The sequence below is a fragment of the Anolis sagrei genome, chromosome 3, assembly GCF_037176765.1.
Source record: "Anolis sagrei isolate rAnoSag1 chromosome 3, rAnoSag1.mat, whole genome shotgun sequence".
Classification (NCBI taxonomy): domain Eukaryota; kingdom Metazoa; phylum Chordata; class Lepidosauria; order Squamata; family Dactyloidae; genus Anolis; species Anolis sagrei.
In genome coordinates this window covers 235,487,222-235,512,243 of record NC_090023.1, presented here as the reverse complement: position 1 = coordinate 235,512,243, position 25,022 = coordinate 235,487,222, and the positions used below count along the sequence as shown (strand labels likewise).

Below are 25,022 nucleotides of genomic sequence, written 5' to 3'. Positions count from 1 at the left end.
ACTGAGGCTAGGGGCTGTTTGTGTGCTGGGAGAGACATCTAGCAGTAATCACTTGAAAATCTATGCCCCACCCTTTCAAGGGGCAAGAGTTTCATTCATGGACGATTTGTGGTTGCAGAGATAAAGCAATTGTTTCATCTATTTTTCTGAAACACCATGTACATATTCATTGTACATGTTATCAGTTAAGACATTAGAACACTTCTTTTGAAAATGAGAATGTAAACAGGTACTTTCTAAAAATCAAGAATATAAGTGTCACTTGAGGAATAACTGTTCCTGACTACTTCTGAAAAATAACTTTCTAAGGTATGGTTTTGAATGTCAAGTTGTCAATCATTCATGTCTGGTCTTACTTGAATTTATAATATGACATTCTTTTTCCAAAGGAGTAGTGTAAAGAGGCCACGAATTTGTAAGAAGGCACCCATTTGTAACCGTTCGTAAAGGAACCACCACTTTGTAAGGACTTACTGAACTGATAACACAACTATTGGCTTGTAATATTGAATTGGTCTTTCTTCAATGTGTAGCGTGGCTTAACTCAAAAGTATTTGTAACAGAGACTTGGCTTTAGAAAAAACTGTAACAAATTAATTGAAGTATAGAAGAAGCTTGATGGTTTCAATGTTTCTTAACTCTTAGAGGCACATTTCTTCAGAGGTTACATTCATAAAACAACTCTTAAGAGAACTATTCCTTATACTAATGTTATTTGAACTTATTTTCTTTCAAAATGGGTTTCTTTCTTTAACAGATTACTTCAGGCACAAGCTCATTCTTTCCTTATGTTATTTCTGTTGCAGTAAAGATTCTTATTAGGGTTCTCTCCCCTTTCTACTCGTACACTAACTACTAACTTAAATAAGTCAACTTGACCTATCTAAACTACACAGGCTAAAAGCCTAAACCCTCCTGATTCTCAACACCATAGACTCAACCTTTCCCTGTAGTTCTTAGACTACAGACTACCTTTCTGGTTCTCAACACACAACAGAACCAGCCCCCCTGTAGTTTGCTGACTGCAGACTAACTGTTTTAAAATGGCTGCCCTGCCAAGTGGCAGTTGGCTCCTCCCCTTTTTCCATGGCAACCCAGCTCAAAGTGAGCTAAGCTGGCTACCATCCCCCCAGTTATGCTAGTTTAAATACTTACCCTTTTTACACCTATCTATTATTATACATAACTGTAGATTAAAACTCACACTTCACCACAAGTAGTTATAATGATTTTAGTAGTACGTACCTTTAGCTCCCCTGTCTCCTTTATCTCCGGAATGCATGATGGACTCTGATATTCCAGGAAGGCCTTTATCCCCTGGCTCACCTTTCTCCCCTGAAGATCCCTTTCTTCCTTTTAGTCCTGGAAGGCCAGGAGATCCTGTAGTTGCAAAACAAAGCAAAACAATATTAGCAATTGCCAGGGGATTGGAACAATACTTTTTAAGTTACATGAACTTGGGGGGGGGGGGGGGGCTCTTTCTGCTATCTTAAATCTTTTCCCTCCATACAAAACTGGAAGAATTCTGACAACTTTATTTCCTCCCCTTATAAGGAAACTCAATTCACAATAATCAAGAGGAAGAGAGGAAGAAAGCAAAACACGCATTTATATTTCACATATACAAAGGTTTCATATGTGTCATGTACTTTTTCTCTTTTACTACACAAAATCCACAAAAGATTTGGAACACACATACTAGTCTACTTATGGAACCCCCAGTGTCGCAATGGGTTAAATCCTTGTGCTAGCAGGACTGCTGACTGGTAGGTTGAGCTCCCTCTATCAGCTCCAGCTCTCCATGTGGGGACATGAGAGAAGCCTCCCACAAGGATGGTAAAACATCAAACATCTGGTGTCCCCTGGGCAACGTCCTTGCAGACGGCCAATTTTCTCACACCAGAAGCAACTTGTAGTTTCTCAAGTTGCTCCTGACATGAAAAAAGTTTACTTATCATATTATTATGCTATATTCACTCCAACATTTTCATTGTACGTCATATCCCAAAGCAGGTCACATCCTACAGAAACATGATCATAAACTGCTGTAAAGTCCTGATCAACAGCTAGTCTACTGGAGAGTAGAAACCATGGTTCTTCTCTGCTATGGGATGGTCTTATATAAGCATGCCCTTAAACCTAGGCAGCTAAAGAAGAAAGCAATCCAAAGTGGGAACCAGAGTGAACATGAAAGCAAAATGAAACCCACCACTGAGAAGCTTGATTCGACATGAAAACATTTAGATTACATCTGAAGAACAAGACCATACAAAACTAGTATGTTTACACATGTAATTTGCCCTCAGGTTGCATACATGATAACTAGTCAAGGCAGATAATGTATAGCTTACCTCTTATTCCAGGGATACCCGGATTTCCAAGAACACCAGGTAATCCAGGATTACCTACAGGACCCATCAGGCCCAATTCTCCTCTTGGACCTGTGAAGAATAACCAAAACAAAATTATGTATTTTTCATCTAATGGATTTAAATTGCAAGATTCAAGTAAATATTAGAAAGAATATTGTGATTGTAAGAATTGTTCTAATGGTGAAAGTGTGGTGTACTCTCGATTGGAGTTAAACAGTTGTCTGGTGGATTATAGACATCTGGATGGGTTTATCTTTAGGATGGTTCCTTTCAGTTCTCCGATACTATAATCCACAAACTGCCTTAATTTAACCTTACTGGTTACATTGTAGACTTTGCATAGAACAAAATGGCAAAGGGTATGCATAGTGTACCAAATCACTTGTGTAGTTCAGAAAGCATTTACCTGGTATACCTGGCACTCCTGGTCTGCCAGGCTGCCCCTTATTGCCAGGTGTTCCATCATTTCCTTGTGGGCCAGGGATTCCAGGCAGCCCAAATTGTCCTGGGAACCCTGGGATGTCTAATCCTGGGATTCCTGGGTCTCCTTTGGCTCCTATTGCTCCTCGGCCTCCTAAAGTAACACAGAATAGAGAACCTAAGTGAAAGATATTTCAAGCAACCCAATGTAATAGTTAAATGAAATAGTTGGTACTTTTAAATGTTGGTACTTTTAAATGTGACTTGAGAAGCTGCAAGTCACTTCTGGTGTGAGAGAATTGGCAGTATGCAAGGATGTTGCTCAGGGGATGCCCGGATGTTTGATGTTTTATCATCCTTGTGGGAGGCTTCTCTCATGTCCCCGCATGGGGAGCTAGAACTGACAGAGGGAGCTCATCCGCACTCTCTTTGGATTCAAACCTCCGACCTGTTGGTCTTCAGTTCTGCCGGCACAAGGGTTTAACCCATTGCACCACCAGAGGCTCCTCTGCATCATTTTGTTTTAATTTAGCTAGTAAAATAAAATAGTAGATTTTATAAAAGGCAGAAAAAATAAAGATCTTAAGATCTGATAAGCCCTCATGTTCATTATTTATCTTGTTTATTACATTTTTTGTATGTTGTTTGTCATTGTTATAATGTGTTTTCTCATTGACCCTAGCTCATAATGACACTCTTATAGGAAGTTCTTGGCAAGAGGTCTCCAAAGTAGGTTTGCCATTGTGTGCCTCAAAGACTGAGAGAGTGGGACTTGTCCAAAGTCACTCAGTGGGTTGCCATGACTGAGCAGGGATTTGAATCCTCATCTGTGGGAGTCCATTTCCAGTATTCAAACCACTATACCATGCTGGTTTAGGGATAACAGATTATCTGCAGCTCTTACCTGGTGGACCTACTACTCCACATGGACCTGGTGGTCCTGGTAAGCCAATAAGACAGTCACCCATTTTGCCTGGAACACCTTTTTCTCCTGGAACTCCGGGAGATCCAGGGTCTCCTAAAAGATAGCATTAATCACATGAAGCTAATATGACATTCGTTTTTAATAGTGGCTATCTCACATCAATTTCGTTCTCTCATATTTACAGTATATACCCCAACTGCCAACATACATCTCACAAATGCATCCACTTCATACATTTAAATCACTGAACTGTAAAATGTGAGATTTAAAACCCATTCTACACAGCCCTCAATTGACCGATTCTATTTTAATTTTAAAATATTCTCCTGGATTAGATCAAGGGCTTATTAAGTCCAGAATTTTGTTCTCACAGTGGCCAACTTCCAAACAGAAAGTAAGTAAAACAAAACCATTCTGATCATACTCTTCAGCAATTAGCATTCAGAGATGCATACTGTTTTTGACATTAGAGAACACATAGTCTTTAATAGTTTACAAAAGAATGCTTAATCTCCATTTACATCCATCCACATTGGTGCTGATAACTGCAAATAAATTCCAAAGTTTAACTATGCATTGCATGAAGGGGTACTTCCCTTTCTCTATCTTGAATCTCCTACTATTTAGCTTTATTGGTTGGGAGCAGCACAACTGGAGAAACTACGTTGTATTCTGGTTCCATGACTCTCTGCGGATATCAAAATCCACGCAGATTCAAGACTCAGAATATATTATGGTGTTGTAAAATGATGTCCCTTAGATAACTTGGCAAAATCAAAACCGGTTTTTAAGAACCTGACTGGTTGAATCTGTGTGTATAAAATCATGACTACAGAGGGCCAACTGTAGACTTTAAAAACAGTCTCAAGGGGCAGGCATTTGGCTCAAGATATAATGAACAACCAACTATTTTTCAAATACATTTTCCATTCCATGGAATCAAAGTGGGGAGTGCTCTACCTCTTGGACCACGAACACCATCTTGACCTTGTTGACCTGGAGGTCCTTGGAGACCTGGGAATCCTCTTTCACCTTTCTCACCTGGCATGCCCTCTTCACCTGGTGAACCCAGTCTGCCCTGAGCTCCAGGAATAACGGGACCTGGCTCACCCTAAAATTCAAAGAAAGAAAAATTTTATCTCTGAAATGCTGAAGGAAAAAAATCTACTTTAATTTTTCCTTACATCTTTTTACACCCTTCCTTTCAGGTCACTAAAAATGGTGGGAGGTATGAGCTTAGCATTGTGCTTATCTATCTCCTCATTTTCAAAAATTCCATCCTTATATACAGGTTTGCTGCATGATACATACTGCAACTGCAGCCGAACACAGATAATGTTGATATTATGTACTACTAATATAGTACATACTATATATCAATGTAGTAATTGATATTATGTACTACTGCGCCACCAGGCTCCCCTGGTGGTGCAGCAGGTTAACTGCTAAGCTACTGAACTTGCTGACTTAAAGGTTGGCAGTTTGAATGCGGTGAGCGGGGTAAGCTCCCACTGTTAGGCCCAGATTCTGCCAACTTAGCAGTTTGAAAACATGCAAATGTAAGTAGATCAATAGGTTACCTTCAGGGGAAGGTAATGGCACTCCATGCAGTCATGCCAGCCACATGATCTTGGTGGTGTCTATAGACAACGCCGGCTCTTCGGCTTACAAATGGAGATGGGCACCACCCCCCAGAGTCAGACACTACTCGATTTAATGTCAGACTAATGTCACGACTAGATGTAATGTCATTTAATGTAATGTTACCTTTACTTAATATAGAGAAGTTACCTAAAATATTCTTCTAGATGTTGTAAAGTCTGCTCAGTTATAAATTAACTTATGAACACATTTTAGTGTCTACATCCCACCTCGAAGTTTAAGATCTTCTGGGGAGGCCCTGCTCTCGACCCCGCCAGTCTCACAAGTGAGGCTGGCGGGGACGAGGAGCAGGGCCTTCTCAGTGGCGGCCCCCCGCCTGTGGAATTCACTCCCCGGGGAGATTAGATTGGCTTCTTCCCTCCTAGCATTTAGGAAAAAACTAAAGACCTGGATGTGGGACCAAGCTTTTGGTCACTCTGACAATTAACTCAAGGACCTGGCGATAGACAAAGATAATTGGAATAGAATGGATGTACGGCTCTGATATATGGACTCTGACATGAGATGGTTTTAGGTATTATGTTTTTATGATGTATTGATGTTTTAATCTGATTGTTGAATTGTGATAGTGTTTGGATTACTTGTTGTGTATTGGGCATCTAATTGTGCCCTCCCTGTAAGCCGCCCTGAGTCCCCCTCGGGGTGAGAAGGGCGGGGTATAAGTGAATGAAATAAATAAATAAATAAATAGTGTCTGGATTTGTATTATTGCTCAAGAGAGATGTGGAAAAATTACTGGGGAATACTTTACTTAAATGAATATGTCTTTCCCTTGCTTGATTTCAACAATGTTTTAAGTTGCCTTGATTTAAACCAACCCATCCTGAATTGTGGACAAATTTACCTGGATGTAAGATGGAACATACATAAGATATTGGAATTTGCCACACCTTTCAACACATGAGAGATGGGAATAACTTTTCAAATTCAGTGTCTACTCATACTTTAAAAATATGAGTTTATAACTAGGAGAGCAAGAAGCAGATATTTAGAAGAAATGCTCATGATCATTGTCAGTTTAGAGTTGGACAAAAGCAAAATAAATTGTTTAGTCACAGACCTACAGACACTGCTTAAACAGGTTTAATTTGCCCTTTTGGGGACCATTAAATCTTTGGCTATGTAGTGAACTTCCTGAAATCAGTGACATCTGTTGTCAAACCAACCTTTTCTCCTGGAATTCCAGGTCTTCCAGGCAAGCCTGGTTCTCCTAATGTTCCTGGGCAGCCTGGTAGTCCTGTAGACCCTTGAGGACCTTTGTCTCCTACCAAAAAACCCAAACAACCATTAAATTATAGGCCTTCACTGAGTTATGATGTTTCTCCGTGTACTTGCGGAGGTGGTCATATTTTTCTTCTTAATTAATTGTTTGACACACAAAACAATATGATATTTGTTGAGTTCCAAGAAACTGCCTCAAATATAAAATTATGATGTTCCATTCGTAATATTATTGCTAACTAAAATAATCTCTTCCATAATGAAACTTTTACTGTCTGTCTTTGGCCAGACATGCACTCTGGAACCTGAAACTACTGGCAGCACACCATTCTTATCCCTGTGTTCTCTAGTCTCCCCCCCCCCCCCCAATATATCGAGCAATTCAAGGCTGGCTCTCAAGTCGAGATGCACTATTAAATTGTACACCTACTTCGTTATTTTGCTTTCAGTTCTCTCCCTCTCCTCCTATATAAGTAACACAAGACAAATAAGTTACCTTTCAAACCAGGATAGCCAGGAAATCCAATCTGTACTAAGCCTGGATCACCATCTGGACCTGGTAGGCCTGGATCACCACGCTGTCCTCTGGATCCAACACTACCTGTCAAATAACACACATTAGTCCTGGCAGGTATCAGATGTAGAGAGGCATATTTTTAAAATGTTGACAAGAAGAATCCTGGACTGACAAGATTTGCAATAAAGAGCTTATTCTGCACAGATTTTGCATCTACAACAGCATTTTCTATGACAAAACAATATTTTAACACAGAAATGCTTTAATTGATTTATACTGTATAAAAGGTTCACATAATGGCTTTGCATAAGAAACATTTTCTGTACATGAAGCAATACTTTGCATCGATACAAATTTTTGCACAGAAAATACTGTAACTGGAGCTTTATTTTTCATAAAATTCGCACCTGATTGATTGGTGTAGAAACAGCATATTCAACAAAGAAAGCAGCATTTTCCAGGCAGAAAAATGCGGTTTTTGCACAGAACAATTACATGCAAATCTTGCTTTTGAAAACTTCACAGGTCACAATTTGCTAAAACGGCTCATTACTATTTCCAAGAACAAACATACTTAATAATTGTATTCCTAATCAGATGTCATGTCCGCTCTTTCCAGAACTAAGGTCCTCGCAAATTCAGTGATGGAGGGAAGCTCACTGTACAATGGAGCTTGACAAACAGTTTCTTGGTTTCTCTTCAGGGAAACTTTCAAGAGTACACTCTGGCTGATTCTAGATCAAATTTAAGCTACAAATTATGCAGGAAAAGTTTCAAAATATGCTTTTTCAAACTGAAAACACCCTGTCCGTGCATGCCAGGGTGGGCAATTGCTCACAGTTGGGGACAATTTTCTCCATACACAGTCTGATAAGCCACATCATCATCTTCTGTTGCCATTTTGGATGGGGTTTGGCCAATTCTTTTATTTTGGGGGGTTTGGGTGAAGTGATTTGGTAGGCTCTGGAGATTAGAGGAAGCCAGCTGTCTCATTTTCAGGAAGTTTTCTTTTTTTGAGATTGTCGTCAGTTTGGGGGGGCGGGGAATGCCTGAAAATTTCCCTCCCATTAAGAAAATGGAGGACTCTGGATGTTTAGGAGGTGGGCCTGGATTACATATAGAGGCCCCAAGAGCTGCATATAGCCCACGGGACAAAATTTGCTGACCATTGTTCTATGTACATTGCTTTTGCAAAAATACCCAATCTAGGATCTTTTTGCTTACAAGCAGTTGCCTACAAATTCGTTTGCCTTTGCTCCTCACTATCAAGATACATATGACCTAGTTTCTGCTATCTCTTGTACTTCTTTAAGCTGTGCCTTTGGACAGCAATAAATATATGGTTGATGTGAGCATGTCAAGTTGCAGCCCTTTCTTTCTATGCAGTATTTTAGATATAATTAGTTTTTGAAGTCCATCCCGAACAAGTAGATCTTACCTGTTACGCCTTGTAGACCGGGTCTGCCTGCTGGACCTTGAAGCCCAGGTGCTCCAGGAATTGCAATCACCATGCCAGGCTCCCCTTTAGGACCTATAAAGTGTATCGCAACAACAGCCATATATATCAATGCTATTAATTTTAAAAGAAAAATGATGCTTGCCAACATTATAAATTTAGAAATTTTTGGTTCTATTAGTTTCAGTAAACTGGTCGTGGATCTTATACATACCAAAATATACTCAATGCAATAACTACTCTTCCAGGTCAATAATCAGATGGCCAACCAAATGCATGAATCAGTGGCCAAAGTATCAACATTAGAGCAATAGTGACTTCAGGAACTTAACCCTGAATATCAAAGCAGAAAATCTTGCAATATCTGCTTTGAACTGGGTTATCTGAGTCCCCACTGCCATATAAACCGGTTCAAAGCAGATAATGTGGGATTTTATTCAGCTGTGTGGAAGGGAGCATAGACTTCTGGGAAGGATTTTCACACCTTCCCATCCTCTCTTCCTTAGATTGGGATTGATTGTTACTGTTCAATTGTTTTTTAACTTGTGTATTGCTCTTTTTTGAACTGTCTCATGTGAATAGATGTTAACTGCCTTGAGTCCCTATGGGGAGAAAGGCGGGATATAAATGATGATGATAAATACACTAACTGGGAAAATATAATCTAAAAAGGTGGTAATATGAGCAAAAGCAATAAACTGTGATACACAAAGGATAACAAAACATACATGACAGTCCAACATCTTAAAAATAAGACAGCAGTGAATCTCTTTGTTTTATGGCACATTATATTTTCTAGTGATGTTTAATAAGGACAGTTGCATTTTCTATCACATCTGCTTTCAAATCTACCACAAACACCATAGGCAAATGTTTTCCAATTAAGATGAGATTCTACTCACCACTTGTTCCAAGCAATCCAGATGGTCCAGGATCTCCTTGAGAGCCTTGAGTGCCTTTCAATCCTTGTGGTCCATATCCTGGTGGCCCAGGTAGCCCTACTTCTCCAGGAAGACCTGGGCTACCAGGTGATCCCTGTGGACCTCTGTCTCCTTTTGGACCATCAGATCCCTAAGAATAATGTATAAAACACTGCTTAACATTCATTTCTTGGATCTCAAAGTAGTAGCACATTGTAGTCTCTTTTACCAGAGGAGTGTTTTTTGGCAACCTGGGGCTCTTCCACACAGCCATATAACCCAGAATATCAAGGTGGAAAATCCCACAATATTTGCTTTGAATTGAGTTATCTGAGTCCACACAGCCATATATTCCAGTTCAAAGCAGAAAATGTGGGATTTTACTCAGCTCTGTGGAAGGAGCCCCAGTGAGGGGAATTTTTGTTGCAGTGTGAATTTTAGGAGGAAAACACTGAAGACAGGTGTTATCATCTGACTTTGCATATATTTCCTATTGCATCTGGTTAATTATTTAAAAAATATTTAATTACTATTTTAATTTTAACTTGCATTTTAAAGGTTTTAAAGACACAGACATAACAAGAAAACATAGCACACAAGATTCAGTACAGTGGGTTATTTTGAGTTTGCAGTTTGCAAGAGTGTGAAGCATACCTGTCAATTAAAATGATACACACATTATTTTGAAATAAAGACATCCGCAACTTTTGTTGATTATAGCTGAGATGATGTTGGTTTATGTGGGGCTGGATCCATGTTGGGTGATCCAAGTGTTAGCCGACAGGAGATCACCACCCTCCCAGCCCAACTACTGAAGGAAGCCTGAAGTTAAAGAAAGTAATTGATCCTGTCAACTGAAATTAAGGCCAGGACACACATAACCCTGCTCCTGAGTTGGGGATGTTCCTAAATGCCTCAAATACTTTGCTGCCCAACTAGAACAGCAATGACTCATTTTCCTGCATTCATCCATTTCTGGGTGCACTGTAAACAATGGCAGTCAATTTATTTCAGAACAGAGAACCCCAGAAGAAAAAGACAATCCCTAAACCACCTCTTCCCATTGCATGAAGTAAATATACAACAACAAGAGAAAAAGGAAATGAACATGTTTGTGAAATAATTACACTGGCCAACACACATTTTGGTACCGCAAATGTTAGCCTTGACTTGCTGATTCCAAAGACGGCACCAGTTTTCCCTATCAGCTCTAGCTTTTGAGATACAGAATATATGTCATCTCCCAGTTGTCATCTGCTCGCTCACAGAAAATCATGATACCATATCTAAGAAACTAGAGCTGATGCAGTCTATCCAAGCAATATTCAGAATCAGTTCCCCAAATAGCCCCAGGAACAAGCCTAAAAACCAATACACTAATATATTTTTGTTGGGCTATGTTATTCATGAACATAGTATGGACCAACCTGTGTTCCTACAGGACCTCTTGTGCCTTTCAGTCCAGGTTCTCCTGGTAAGCCATCCACCCCCTTGTCTCCAGAAGTTCCTCTGAGACCTGCTTCTCCTCTGTCTCCTCTTGGACCTTCTGGATTCACATAGGCCGGGACACCTTTTGACCCCTTACGACCTTGGTTTCCTTGAATACCTGGAATTCCCTAGGTCAAATATTGTTAAAACCTGTCATAGTACAGCAGAATCAATATACTAAGTGTGGGCAAAATAATACTTCCCACATTCCCAATTCTCCAATTTGTTTTGCCCATACTGCCTCTCTATTTTGTCAGTTGCAATAACTCCTAATCTATTTCAGGGCCTCATTTAAATTTTTAACATTTTAAAGCCACATTGCCTTGGGAACAATTCACCTGAAAAATCACTTTCACACAAACGTACCTATCAGAACATTAAGATCTTTTTGTGCTCTGCTAAAATATCACCATATTTCAGGACTGAGCTCCATGAAAGGTCATGGTAAAATGTATGCCGTAAAGGTGGTGGTGAGTCACCCTTTCTCCTCTCTCTCTTTATTCCTCCTAATGGTTGCTCAACACCATATTCATGGTGTTCTCAGAAACAGGTCAAGGCCTTTTTATATATTCTGGTTTGCATTCCCTCCGACATTTCACAAATTAAAAAGGACACATGAGGACAAGAAACATCAGGCAGCAAAGGTTATTCACAATGGACACTAACCACAGCAGTTGTCTTTTGCCTAATCATACTGAGAAATGCAAATTCAGCCCTGCATTTTCCTCTTCCACTTATTAAATTGGACACAAACTACCTTTGAACTTTGTACTCAATCTGCAGCAACTGAAGTAAACAGAGAACAAAGGTGGAAAGGGGAAAGAGGGGAGAACAATTGGGACATTTCAAATATATCTTAGGGCGGTTCCAGACAGCACTTTAACCTGGGAGCAACTGTGTTTCTTAAATGCAGTTGCATCCAGGTTGAAGTCCAGACACCTCCCTTCAACATCCATGCTTTCCTGGGGGTGGGGTGTCCAAATGCCTTGATGGACTTTCCAGCAGTGCAGTGGGACACTAAACAAACCAGCCAGAAAAGCCTTTAAAACAGAAAATAACTTACCCGACCGCCATTCCCCTTTCACCTGGCACATTTCTCCTTTTCCCCACTTCTCCTGGCACATCATTTCTACATGCCAGGAGAGCTCTGGAGAAGGGGAAATGGTGGCTGGGTAAGTTATTTTCCATTTTAAAGACTTTTCGGGAGGGGGAGGGGGTGGAAGGGGGTAGAAGCTATCTTGAGTTTCTTGGGCTCCAGGAGCCCAAGAAACTCAAGACTGATGTGTAGATAGGCATCAGAAGTGGTGTGGTATGATCCCTGGTCCTATCTACACAGCGCCCGCAGCTGCAAAGACCCGGGTCTTTCCAGCTGAAAAATTATTTCAGAATAAAACAGAGTTTTCCCCTGAGGCATCATTTGGACACCCCTGGGAAAAACGTGGGAGGGCGTGCACTATAGTTCTATCTGGATGCGCCCTTAAAAAGTGGAAAGATAGAGGATGAATTGGGATTGTCTGTGCCAAATTTGGATATTTGGAGATTATGAGATTTAAATTAATGTGCTGTATAGTGGTGGCCCTTAGTGTATAATCTATGTTTTAATTCTGTTTTCTGTTGTATTTGATTTGTGAGCTGCCCAGATAATCTTGCATTTATCAGTGGACTGACAAATCCTTTTTAAGACTGACACCACAAAACTCTTGTCTTTTCAGCAAAGAAAAACCCATTGCTTAGAACTATAATCACATATAAAACATAAAAGCAATTTCACCTGAAACTTACTTGAACTCCAGGAGGCCCCGGTTGCCCAGGCGACCCTTGGGATCCTTTAGGTCCAAACAGTCCTACTACACCTGTAATGATAACACTATGATTTCGGTGTAATGGGTTGGGAAAACAGGTTAAAGTAACTGAGCAACTACTACTGCTATTTGTAAAGTTTAATCTAACCTTACATCACCCCTAGTCAGACGCTGTTTTAAACACCAAATTGATATTGAAAGGGAAAAAAATTGAAGGATATTCTAATTGTTTAGGTATACCAGCAGCTGGGTTACCTTTTTTCTTTTTTAAAATACCTGGTATTGGGTTGTTGTAGGTTTTTCTGGGCTATATGGCCATAATCTAGAGGCATTTTCTCCTGACGTTTCACCTGCATCTATAGCAAGAATCCTCAGAGGTAGTGAGGTATTCTTTTATTTATACAGGCAATGAACTTCTCAGCTTCTTCTGCTGTTTCTACACCCCATGGAGATATTGGTAACTGCTTTAAGGAGTACATAATCTTTTCCAAGTGTAATATTTTAGTTATTTTACATGTTATCATTTTGTCACTGACATAGTGCAGAGTAAGGAGCAGAGAAGGGGGGGGGGGGAATAGAAGTGAGCAACAATGATTTTGTGTCTACTTCCACATTTCACTTTGTGTTAAAAAATTTAAAAATGAGGGCTTTGTTTCTCATTTGTTTCTGCATTAGAAATTGTTTATATAGATAGATGTTCTCTATTTTTTTACACACCTCTCCAAAGATCACTAAAAGAGCAGCCAATTCTTCCATAGATAATGTTGTTCTAACTGCTGAAATATTCTTTTCTGTCTGTCCCAAAACTATTACCAATCAATTTAAATATGGAACACTGGAAAACTTCACTCACTTCCTAGTTAATTTTTAAATGTCGACATATATTTGTAAATTTTGAAACTGTCATCATTTTTTACCTTTAACTCCTTGCAGACCCTCTGCCCCAGGAGGACCAGGAAGGCCAGGTGCTCCCGTAGTATAGGTACATTGGTTACATGGACCTGCTTGTTCGCCTGTAATAAAAATATTCCTGTTTGAAAAATATTTCCACCAAAAAACACTCCAACCTTTCCTCCTAAAAGACCTGGCCTTCACTGCCATAGGGATTCCTGTCAAGTAAGCAAATCACTTTCGCTCCTCTCACCTTTTCATTTTATCTCTCTATTCCAGACATGGAACCACCATTTCTCTTCCTATCCATTATCTTCCCTCTAAATTCCACAGAGTAGCAGGCAACCTAGAATAAGCCAGCCATCTTGCTCAAAATGATGCAGTTTTTCCAATCCTAATTCTTCTCTTCAACTTGTCCTGTTTCATTGTAACAGATAAAGGAAGTACCACTTCATTTCCTAATTAATTCTAATATCTGAAAATACCTAATTTATTTCAGTGTAAGAATAATTGTAATGCTGATCAGGAAATCTATGGAATGTAATCATAATGAGGGCAGGAGAAGTAATGAATTGATGTTTAACAACTCAGTGTAATGCTGCCCCCCCCCCCCCCGAATCCCATCACAAGCTCTGACTGCTAGACATTACTTTATGTTAATGGTATGTTGAATCTGGGGTTTAGTTCCAACTTTGACTTGTAAGTGTTCCATCTGGGGGATATGGCTAAAAACTATGGGTGGCCTCTTTAAAGTTCAGAATTGATTCAGTACTTCACTAACATTAGAGATAGTAGCTGCCACTGCTACCCAGATTTGCACTTTGTGTAGGAAACAATTCTCAGTAATACTGCTGAAAATGTTGAAGAGCATGCTACTCTTGAATATACAGATTTCTGGGTGAAAACAAATTAGGTTCAATTGGTCTTAGCCTGATGAAAAAGCAGCACAGCTCATCTTCCGTACCTACAGGGGATTGATTTCTGGATTCCCCGCACATGCCAAAATCAATGGATGACCAAATCCTACTATATAATATGGCACGGCTGGATAAAGACTGATGATCTGTGAAACAGCAGTAGATGTAAATTCGCCTCAAGCACTATGCTTATATTTCTGTCATTTCATAGATCCTCAGTCTCTATCCAGCCTAATCTCTTTCTTCAGTGTTGTATCTCATTCATTTGCTACTAGTATTGTGTTTTGAATCTGTGGTTGGGTTGAATCCATAGACGTGGGGACCAAGAATTTGGAGGGCAAGCTAAATAGTGTTAATGGAATCTGTCTTGATCCATGGTAAGGTTTTTGTCTGCTGCCTTGGTAGACACAAATTTTGCAGGTCTGGAACATCAATTCACAAGCAAAACAACTGACCTTTTTCTCCATTATCTCCAGAAAGGCCAGGAGGCCCCATGCATCCCTGGATTCCTGCAGTTCCTTCTGGGCCTCTTTCAAAAGTTATTATACCTGTTTAAAAGTGAGATGGAGATTGGGGAAACAGAGTTACACCTGTTGCTTACAAAAAGCAATAATAACCATTAAGAATTTGTTTAGGACTTCTCTTTTCACAATTTGTGGAGCTTGTTTCCAAATCCATCTGAGCAAATTTTGCAGAAATTGAAAAACATGCCGAGGGTATGCATTATTTTGCTATACAATGCAGTTTCCCAAGCCTTGTATCAAAGTGATTAGATACATTTTGATAGCTTTGATCTGTACATAGTATTCTACTCCTGGCCAACTATGTGCTGTCACCTAGAACCCATTTCTCCATATATATTTTTGGATTGTGTACCTTTTGGAGACAAGCTCCACATTTGTAGAGACAGGATTATCATTAATTGCCTCACAACTAGTAACAGCTCCCATAACATGTGAAGCCATTTGAGTCACAATTTGGGGTGGGGGGGAATCAAGTTGTTATTGTCATTGTTGTTATTGTTATATGCATCTATATCTGGGCTTACTAAGATAAGATCTGATCATCTGAACCATATCAACCATTCACTCTAAAACTGATAGTGTAAGCATAGATTAAAATAGGACATGGGCTTGTAAGTGGATTAACATGTGATATAGTTAACTAAATGTCACCATATTTCTTGTTTGGTTTCATTTGCAAGGAAGCCAGCAATGGCAGTCATGGGATGGCAATGTGGTTGCAACTCTTCCCTAGAAGACTTTCAGTGCAATCACCCCAGAGCAGCACTTGTATGCCCTGGAAATGTTCTCCCTATGTATGCAAGCAATAACATATTCCACAGATTCACTGACAACAGAACCTCTGAAGACACTAGCCACAGATGCAGGTGAAACATCAGGAGAGAATGCTACTGAAACATGGCCATTTAGCCCAGTGATTCCAGCCATATAACCTTTGACAATACAATAACACAATTGGTCTGTTCTTACCAGGTTGTCCTGAAAGACCTGGAGATCCTGCTGGGCCAGGCAGTCCTGGCATTCCAGGAGGTCCAGGTGGTCCAATAGCATTCATGCCAGGTTGTCCTCTGTCTCCCTTTCTTCCTCTGGGACCTGGTGAGCCTGATAAACCTCTTGGCCCAGGTCTCAAAATACCTAATGCAAGATTTCATGGTTTACTTACTTCAGGGATCAACATCCTCATATTATTATTATTATTATTATTATTATTATTATTATTATTATTACCCCACTGTTAATTAACATGGTTGTGATGTGTTAAAAACTATTTTACATCTATTGTTCTGTTTGGTGCATCAAAATCCTTGCAGTCACTTCCAAATCTCAGATTCCATAATTCTAGAATAGTATTTTCTAAGCACGGTCATGGTAGTGGTGTGTTATCAGTAATAGTTGTCCCATTGGAATTTTATTTTCATTGAAGTACAATACATACCTGGCCTACCAATGGCACCAGTGGGACCCGGTAGTCCTGCAAAAACAACATATTAATTACAGTTTATGTTAATATTGCAAGTTTTCAGTTTTAATTCTTCATTCCTTAGCAGTGCAAATGCTCTTCATCTCAAACTAACAGTTTTTTTTTTAAAAAAAACTATTTTAAAAAGTTTTTATATACAGGTTGAGGTTGAGCCTTTTTTTTTTTTTTTTTTGGAAATCCCAAATCCTTTAAAACCTGAAATGTATTGCCACTGGTTCGAACAGACAAGTGTGGCCCTTCTGTTTGTCCATCTAGGTCAGTGGTTCTCAACCTCTGGGCCCCCAGGTGTTTTGACCTTCAACTTCCAGAAATCCTAACAGCTGATAAACTGACTAGGATTTCTGATAGTTGTAGGCCAAAACACCTAGGGACCCACAGGTTGAGAACCACTGGTAATCTGTGAAACTGTGAAACTGTTTCATCTAAATCTATTTCATTTCATTTGAAAATTCCATTCCCCTATGTGAGCCTACTCATGTGTTGAGATCATTAGGGGTATACCCAAAAGTCATGCCCATATTGCAGTGGTTCCCAACTTTTTTTTGATTGGGGCGGGACCACTCTCCAACATTAGAACCAAAAGGGTTATGAATCAGTTTTTGGTCAACTTTAGATTCAGTTTCATTATTTGGGGTGTTGATTCAGAAAACTGCATTGGATAGACCACATTAGCTCTAGTTTCTGAAGTAGAATTTATGCTATCCAGTAGTCTCCATCTGTTCTCCCACATTAAACCATATTTAATAATCTAGAGCTATGGACATTATTTTAGGTCTCGCAGCCCACCAGTGGGCCGTGGCCCATAAGTTGGGAACCACTCACATATAGTGGGACCTAAGCATTCACAGACTTTGGTACGCATGGGATGTTCTAGACCATAGAGGATACCAAGGGCTCACTATAACCCTTTAGGGCTGGAGAACTTTTGGCCTCCTTTATAGTCTAAAACTTTCAAAAGTCCCATTCAAGTTGGTCAGTGCTAAGACACTTTAGGAGTTTTAGTCCAAAACAATCGCAAGAACCAAGATTCCCCATCCTTTCAACCTCTATCTCCTCAAACCCATCATTTTCCTCAGATGATTTTTTCAAGTAGCAAATCCCTACTGTTTTATTTTAATCTGTTGATGGTCACTCACCAGGTGCTCCAGGCTGGCCTTTAAGCCCTGGCAGTCCTAAGTAGCCCTTATTTCCTTTTTCACCAGGCATTTCATCGTAATACTCTATCTTAAATAAAAAGAAGAACAGAAAGGGGGAAAGGGAGAGGGGAAAAAACAACAACAATGAAGAGAATGGCACTGCAGCCTATAGTAAAACCATGGAACACACATATTATAACTGTACAGTGACTCATTCACGCTCAATATTTCAACATGTTCTGAAATTCAACATATTCTTAAATTGGCTTTCTTTACCTGAATTACTTCCCAGGTAAGGAAAACAATCAAAGAACAAGCCAATCTTAAATGTAATTTAGCTGCAAGTGGTTAGAAGCACTCCCTCACATAAATCATCTCTTTGTTAGCGTATACTTTGTATTAATTTTAATACATTTAACATTAAATATTAAGGCACACTTACTAGACCCTGAATTCCTTGCCGACCAGGATCACCTTTTCTCCCCTGTGTGAGAAAAATGGAAACTGATTTTGTTGGGTAACTTTTCAAATCTATCAAGAAGAAGAAAGTTACTGATAGATGTTCTACCAGTAAACACTTTATTTTGCACACAATTGAATAAGCACATATTGTCAATAAAAAACCTAAATTTGAATAACATTTACATATTTCTGTCTTGATCAGTGTTTTGTTTCAGCCATTATCAGTAATTTCAAATTTCTTCTAACTTTTGGGATTCCTTTTGCATTCCCATCTCCCCTCCCTTAAGGATTAAACTTTTCAATGAGTTATTAAAATCAATTCCAGTAATCAAACCTGTAGTTTGGTACCACTTTAATGTCTATGGATCAGTGCTATGGAATCCTAGGACTTATAGCATGATGAGGAACCAGCATTTTTTGGAAGACATGGACAAAAGCCTTGTAAAACTACAGTTTTCATGATTCCACAGCACTGAGCCAAGGTAGTTAAAGTGAGATCAAACTGCATTACTTCAACAGCAGTGGTTCTCAACCTGTGGGTCCCCATGTGTTTTGGCCTACAACTCCCAGAAATCCTAGCCAGTTACCACCTGTTAGGATTTCTGGAAGTTGAAGGCCAAAACATCTGGTGACCCACTGGTTGAGAACCATTGTTTTACAGTGTAAATGCACCCTGAGTGTGCTATCAAGAAATTGGACCCCCCTCGAAAGTATGGATACAACACAAGCTCAATATGATTATTTTTATACAACTTTGCAATTCCAGGAAAGCAGCCTCCTTAAAGAGGCTCCATCCTCCATTGAACTATTACATTATATTGCCACACCGCATTTGAGAGGTCTGCACCTTCCTCCAGGGTGGACTCTTAATGGACTCAAAGCTTCAAACAGCTGCTAATTTTTCCCGCCATGGAGGAACACCAATCAGCAATGTCATAAGAGGGCGTCCTCAGCTAATAAGAGGCCGGATCCTAGCTGATTTTCAACCAATCGGAGACTAGTGCAGGTATTCTGAATAGCAGACAAAAGTATATAAATATGTTCTGTATTTTGGTTTAGGTATGCTTAGGTATGTTGGATCTTTGAGAGTGAAGGCTCTTCTTGACATTTTTTTCTAGCTAGAAAGAATAAGCCTTGCCTTCAAACTTGATTCATGTCTTAATCATGTTTTTGGAGTAGCTAAGCACGCCGGGCTCCAAACCCCAACCTGTCATCTTAGCAGATAGTTGAAATTACTCAAGTATATGACAATGTACTTTTCAACAGTGTTGTGCCCCCATCCCCACCCCGCAAAAAGGAAAACACAATGTAAAAAAACAAAAATACTTTTACCTTGAGACCATCATTTCCAGGCAATCCTGGGAGACCCAGCTCTCCTTTTTCTCCCTACAGGGATATAATGTATATTATAAAGTGATTAACACTTCCATAAAGCAAGATTGCAACACTGATTATTATTTGCAATGTTCTTCTGGAAAAGCATCAACAATCCTGTTAGGTACTGAGGTAAACTGCAATGTTTTCTATCATATTTGGCTTAAATGTTTTTTAATATGTTTATTTATTTCTTATTGTAAATTTGTTTTTACAGGTTCTTATTTTACATACGCATATTGTTTTGTATTGTCTTTTATATAATGTGTTAAGCCAATTTGGGTCCCGTTTAGGGAGAAAAGGGGGATATAAATAAATATATATTATTAAATTCATTCACTATCTCAAAGGGATTTACTATTCCACTTATGATCTTACTTTAGTAGTGACTACCAGTTGAGGCAAGCCATGTTGTTGTTGTTTGCCTTCAAGTCATTTCCAAATTATGGTGACCCTAAAGGAAACCTATTTAAAAGTTATCTTGGGAAGATTTGTTCAGAGATGGGTTACTTTTGCTTCCTCTGAGGCTGAAAGAGTGACATTTGACTAGGTTCACCCAGAAGGTTTCCATTGCCAATTGGGGATTTAAACACTGACACCAACTTACAAACAAATTCAACATAAGAATGAACCTACACACCCTATCTTATTTGTAACTTGGGGACTTCCTGTACCTTTTATTCTGTATAATATAAGCCAGTTTAAATATGTTACCTGTAAGCCAGGAGGACCAGAAAGGCCATCTCTTCCAGGCCTACCCTGATACACAAAACAAGAAATTAAAAGGAAAACCAGTAACTTAATATTAATTAACAAGATTGATAATAACCTTTATATTGGTTATGGTGTGCCTTTAACTGACTTAAACTGAATTTTCTGTAACCCATTAAAGTTTGCACAATACCATCTTCCAACTCTTCAGAGATGAATAGTGAGGCACATATGACCAAGCAAATGTATAGTATGGTCAAGATCTCAAAAATATTGATGAGAATTAATAAGCAAGCTATTAAAAGCAACTTTTGATTGAACCGACTGTGAACAGTAAGATTTTACCTCTTCCCTTCCTCTCCCCCTATTGAGTAACTGAGTGCAGACTACTTTAGCATTTTGAATTCAATTTACATCAATTGAAATAAGATAAGGACAACCATAGAAAATGAGATGAAAGACAAAATTGGTATTTTTTTAAAAAAAGTAAAGAATTAATTGGAACTAGCTTTGACAAATCAAGACAATTAGAGGGTATGCAACACAAGATGGCTTCCAGAAAAAAAAACCCTGTTGAGTCAAAGAGAAATGAGTACACACCTGAGGTCCTGGTTCCCCTGACTCTCCTCTTATGCTTCGAAAATCACCGGGCAAGCCCTATAACAGAAATTTCCTATAATTCTTTTTTAAAAAAAATAACATTCATGTTGCTCAACTGAACATACAGTCTTAGAACATCTTAACATACAGACTTCACATGGATACGTCAAACTATGGATAATAACAAAACCTATTGTTTTCAATAGGATGAATGACAGAAGTGCCGAAAAGAGGGTGTAGCTTGTACAAAAGTTAAGTTAATAAGTGAAACTATGGCCTATTGTATATAGATTCCACTGATATACGGGACATACTATAAATCTGCTGTTAATTAGTTTATCCATTTCTAGAGAGAGAAAGGGAAGAAAAGAGAGAGAAAAAGAAAGAAAATGAGAACATCAAGGAAATCATGCTTCTCTCCTGTTCTGACTGTGATAAGCCAGATTTCTAAGGGCCCTTCCACACAGCCCTATATCCCAGAATATCAAGGCAGAAAATATCACAGTATCTGCTTTGAACTGGGTTATCCGAGTCCACACTAAGATAATGTGGGATTTCCTACCTTGATATTCTGGGATATAGGGTTGTGTGGAAGGGTCCTGATAGTATTCCAGTAAAGCATCTTCTTTTAGGTAGATTTTACATTATCAAGTGTACATTAGCAGGGGTAAAGAATCCCAAAAAACAAATCTGAATACAGGGCATCATGGTAAATTTAAGTGATGGTTTTCAGACCCAGACATCAATGCAGGAACCATTGCCAATGGGCCCTACCTAGGAGTGGGTCCTTGGTAACTGCTCACGGAATTTGGTAACAGCCAAGGCTACTAGAATACATATGACAACACTGCCTCCCTATACTTGGTTTTCAGCTTGGATAGAAAAAGAAATTGATACTTCAAATTAGAATTAAGTAAAAAATATTTATGCATATTTATGCATTGATTAAAGACAGTGTGTGTGTGGGGGGGGAGGGGTTCAGGTCACCTATAGACTTATAATGGATTTCCTAATGTTTTCTTAGGTAACAGGTTTGGCTAGTTCCTTCTTCTGAAATATAGCCCACAGAACCAGGTATTTGTTGGTGGTCACCCATCTAAGTACTAACTCAGGCCACCACTTCTAAGCTTTCAAGAGCAGGCAGGATCTGGTACATTTAGAGTTTTTAAGCCCAAAGACACAGATAAACTATATTTTTGAACATCTAATGTATGGTCTTGAAGAAACAGACAAGTTTTAAAATATTTTAATATCTAACTCCCACTTGAAGTCCGAAACATCGATTTCAGTGCCACTTACTGATGCTCCTTGAGGTCCAGGAGGTCCTGGAGAACCCATGTCTCCTTTGTCTCCTTTTAATTCCTGTCACAAAAATATCCAAAAGTAAAATCAGTACCTATACACTCAAAACATTGGAAAAGGAAATACGTACTTTTCTATAAATGCAACAATTTTAACCTGCTCTCCCCAAAACCATGACCAAGCAACATGTAAAACAACACAACACAAAACTGTTCATTCTCTTCTATATCTATCTATATCACCCATATTATCCACATTATTTATATAATAAACCTTTTTGTTATGAACATTTTTATACTGTTACCGTTGTATTATCTGCTCGGGTTAGTGTCACAATAACTGTTCCTGTTGGTCCAGGAGGGCCTATTAGTCCAAGGTCACCCTGAAATTTAAAAAAACCACAGTAATTATTGAGAATTATTGTCATATGTGGCTACCAAAGCCAGGGTCATATATGCCAGATTGTAGAGGTAAGAAACATACCCACAGAAGAACAATGGGGGCATTGTGCATGGTTGCACATGACTATATTTCCATGGGAAAATTGGGATTGCCCTGCTGCCCTGCCAATTCGCCATGGAGGTTGGCAAATTGGACTGGGAAATATCATCTATGTGATGAGGTCCTTAGAAATGAGATCCCTCGACTTCTCACTCTCCTAACAAACTACAATTGCCATCTTCCCATTCTGGAATGGTATCTTCCATTAGTAGAGTCACACAAATGGGAGATGATTTCAGACTGGATTTGGACCATAGGCAAATTTTGCTGAAATAGGATACTGTATTGGTCTTACAGTGCCAACATAATTAAAGGTGCATCTTCTCTACAGTCTTTTTATAATCCTTGCTGCTGCCCCAAAACAAAATTTCAGAGGATATCCCAGCCCTTCAAATCATTTTTAGGGGAGGCATTGGTGATTGGAGTGGAGAAAGTATCTCCCTTGCCATTCTACTGGTTGAACTGGTTCTGGAAGTAGATTTATCCCATTGGATCTTAATCTTTGGAATTGAGCTCCATCATGTTACTCCATAGCAAATAGATGCAACTCTTTACAAATATACCATGCAGCCTTTTGCTTGGTATCAAAGGAACTTATAGGAGAAACATTAGCTGTGGGTTCTTGGGCAGCTAACTCATTTATAAGAGGTGAAGAAGAAACAAAACTGGGGCTGTAAAAGTAAGGAGTTTGTTGCAGTGGCTTCAAGTGAACTGAAATACAAATTAATGCAAACTATCAACCAGGACACAAAGGATAATTCTCCAATTGGAAAACCACAAGTAGCCAAACCAGCAAAGAAATATAGATTTTTATAAGTATCATGCTCTTTAAATATGTTTCAGACTTAACATCCCCTCATAAGAAGCATAAATAATGCAGGAAGTATGTGAAATCCAGTATACTGGAACATACCCTCCAACAATTTACAGATGAAAACTGGAGCATGCATGGCCAAACAACATCAAACCATCATCAAAAGGATGCGGCCAGGCGACAAGAAGGCAACTTTTATTATTGAAAAATAACAAACACTGCTATTTTAATCAGAGAAACTCTGGAATTCATGTGCTGAGTTTAGGAAAGCCTAAGTCAACAAGAATTTACACCCTCCTTTCCTCCCCTCCTGCTGTGTTTATTGAGTGGAAACTACTTTTTTTACTGTGAATTCCATATGCAGCAACTGAAGTAAAGAGGAAAAGTGAGGACAGGAGAGAAAACTGAGACATTTTGAAAGTAGCTCAGAAACTGGAAAGTTGGAGGATTAACTCTGTTTCAGTGGAACAACTGGAGGTTAGTAACATATTATTAGGAAAACAATAAAAAAACCAAATTAACAAAAACAATTTCAGAATATAAGGTTTTTTACCTTCATTCCTTTCGCGCCAATGACTTTAACACCCATGAGACCCTATAAACCAAAACAATTTTTAAAAAAATATGTAAACTCTTAATAAATTAGTGGTGGAAATAGTGGGTGTGGGGGTGCCAAAGACTATTCAGCATCGTTATTCCTATCAAAACCTACAAAATACCTTGGGACCTGGGACTCCTGGGATTCCTGGCGAGCCCTACAAAGCAAGAATAGATTATTAAAATATATATTACATATTCTGATTGAAATATACCAAACATGAATTATAACTGCTGTATTCTGAATACATTGCAATACCCAGCATGGCATTTTCTACCAATTTAAAAATGCAAGAACAATCAGATATATTTTCAACTTGAATAAAAATGTATTTCTGAAAAAAAAATGTTACTGATAAGAAAACAGTACACCCCCTGCTTTATATTGATTTTCATAGTTTATTGTTCCAAAAACATTCCTGATACCCATGAAAGTGTTTTTGGACTTTGCTATTATCCATAGTTTTAGGCATCATTGTGGGATCTTGAAACCTGTCCTCCACAAATACAGGGAAGGTACTGCATATACGTACCATAGCCTGAGATTTTTTTTAACAATGGGCATCCTGAGTACACTGAGCTATATAGTACATAGGGAGTGGCTTCAATTAGGCTTGTGCAATCCGGGTAAACTGTGATTTCTTTTAGTGTCCTGGATTTCGATGGGGGTCCCAATCCATTTTTCGGGAGCCTCCCAAATTCAGAAGGACTGAAATCTGTTTTCGATCCGGGAAGACAAAAGATTTGTTTTCTATCTGGACCCATTGGTGGCAATTGGGGGGGGGGGGGGGGACTTCCCACAGTCTTTCCTTCCCATCATTTTAGACATCATGTTTGTCCTTATATCCTTCATTAAACCTGGATTAAAAGCATCAAAGGGGACAGCAGCTGCAGGAACACAGGCTCTCTTCCTGCAGCAGGCAGTTTTCC

At 39.0% G+C, this 25,022-nt stretch overlaps 1 protein-coding gene across 2 annotated transcripts in view; it reads right to left on the bottom strand.

Moving 5' to 3' along the window:
• COL4A3 (collagen type IV alpha 3 chain) overlaps window positions 1-25,022 on the bottom strand; it is a 99,571-nt gene that overhangs the window by 23,098 nt on the left and 51,451 nt on the right. For both annotated transcript variants that reach the window (XR_010909514.1, XM_067465966.1), the window contains exons 11-34: window positions 24,215-24,250; window positions 24,049-24,090; window positions 22,485-22,562; window positions 22,178-22,240; window positions 20,879-20,935; window positions 20,282-20,326; window positions 19,526-19,579; window positions 18,174-18,215; window positions 17,732-17,819; window positions 16,551-16,586; window positions 16,085-16,249; window positions 15,047-15,139; window positions 13,701-13,796; window positions 12,764-12,834; window positions 10,921-11,109; window positions 9,476-9,644; window positions 8,556-8,648; window positions 7,097-7,201; window positions 6,546-6,643; window positions 4,678-4,828; window positions 3,697-3,810; window positions 2,779-2,946; window positions 2,352-2,441; window positions 1,246-1,380 (exon numbers count right to left, since the gene is read on the bottom strand). Coding sequence is in view for 1 of the 2 variants with exons in the window: in XM_067465966.1 (XP_067322067.1) it covers window positions 1,246-1,380; window positions 2,352-2,441; window positions 2,779-2,946; window positions 3,697-3,810; window positions 4,678-4,828; window positions 6,546-6,643; window positions 7,097-7,201; window positions 8,556-8,648; window positions 9,476-9,644; window positions 10,921-11,109; window positions 12,764-12,834; window positions 13,701-13,796; window positions 15,047-15,139; window positions 16,085-16,249; window positions 16,551-16,586; window positions 17,732-17,819; window positions 18,174-18,215; window positions 19,526-19,579; window positions 20,282-20,326; window positions 20,879-20,935; window positions 22,178-22,240; window positions 22,485-22,562; window positions 24,049-24,090; window positions 24,215-24,250 (2,278 nt within the window). In the remaining variant the exon portion in view is untranslated. The remainder of the gene's footprint in view (window positions 1-1,245; window positions 1,381-2,351; window positions 2,442-2,778; window positions 2,947-3,696; window positions 3,811-4,677; window positions 4,829-6,545; window positions 6,644-7,096; window positions 7,202-8,555; window positions 8,649-9,475; window positions 9,645-10,920; window positions 11,110-12,763; window positions 12,835-13,700; window positions 13,797-15,046; window positions 15,140-16,084; window positions 16,250-16,550; window positions 16,587-17,731; window positions 17,820-18,173; window positions 18,216-19,525; window positions 19,580-20,281; window positions 20,327-20,878; window positions 20,936-22,177; window positions 22,241-22,484; window positions 22,563-24,048; window positions 24,091-24,214; window positions 24,251-25,022) is intronic.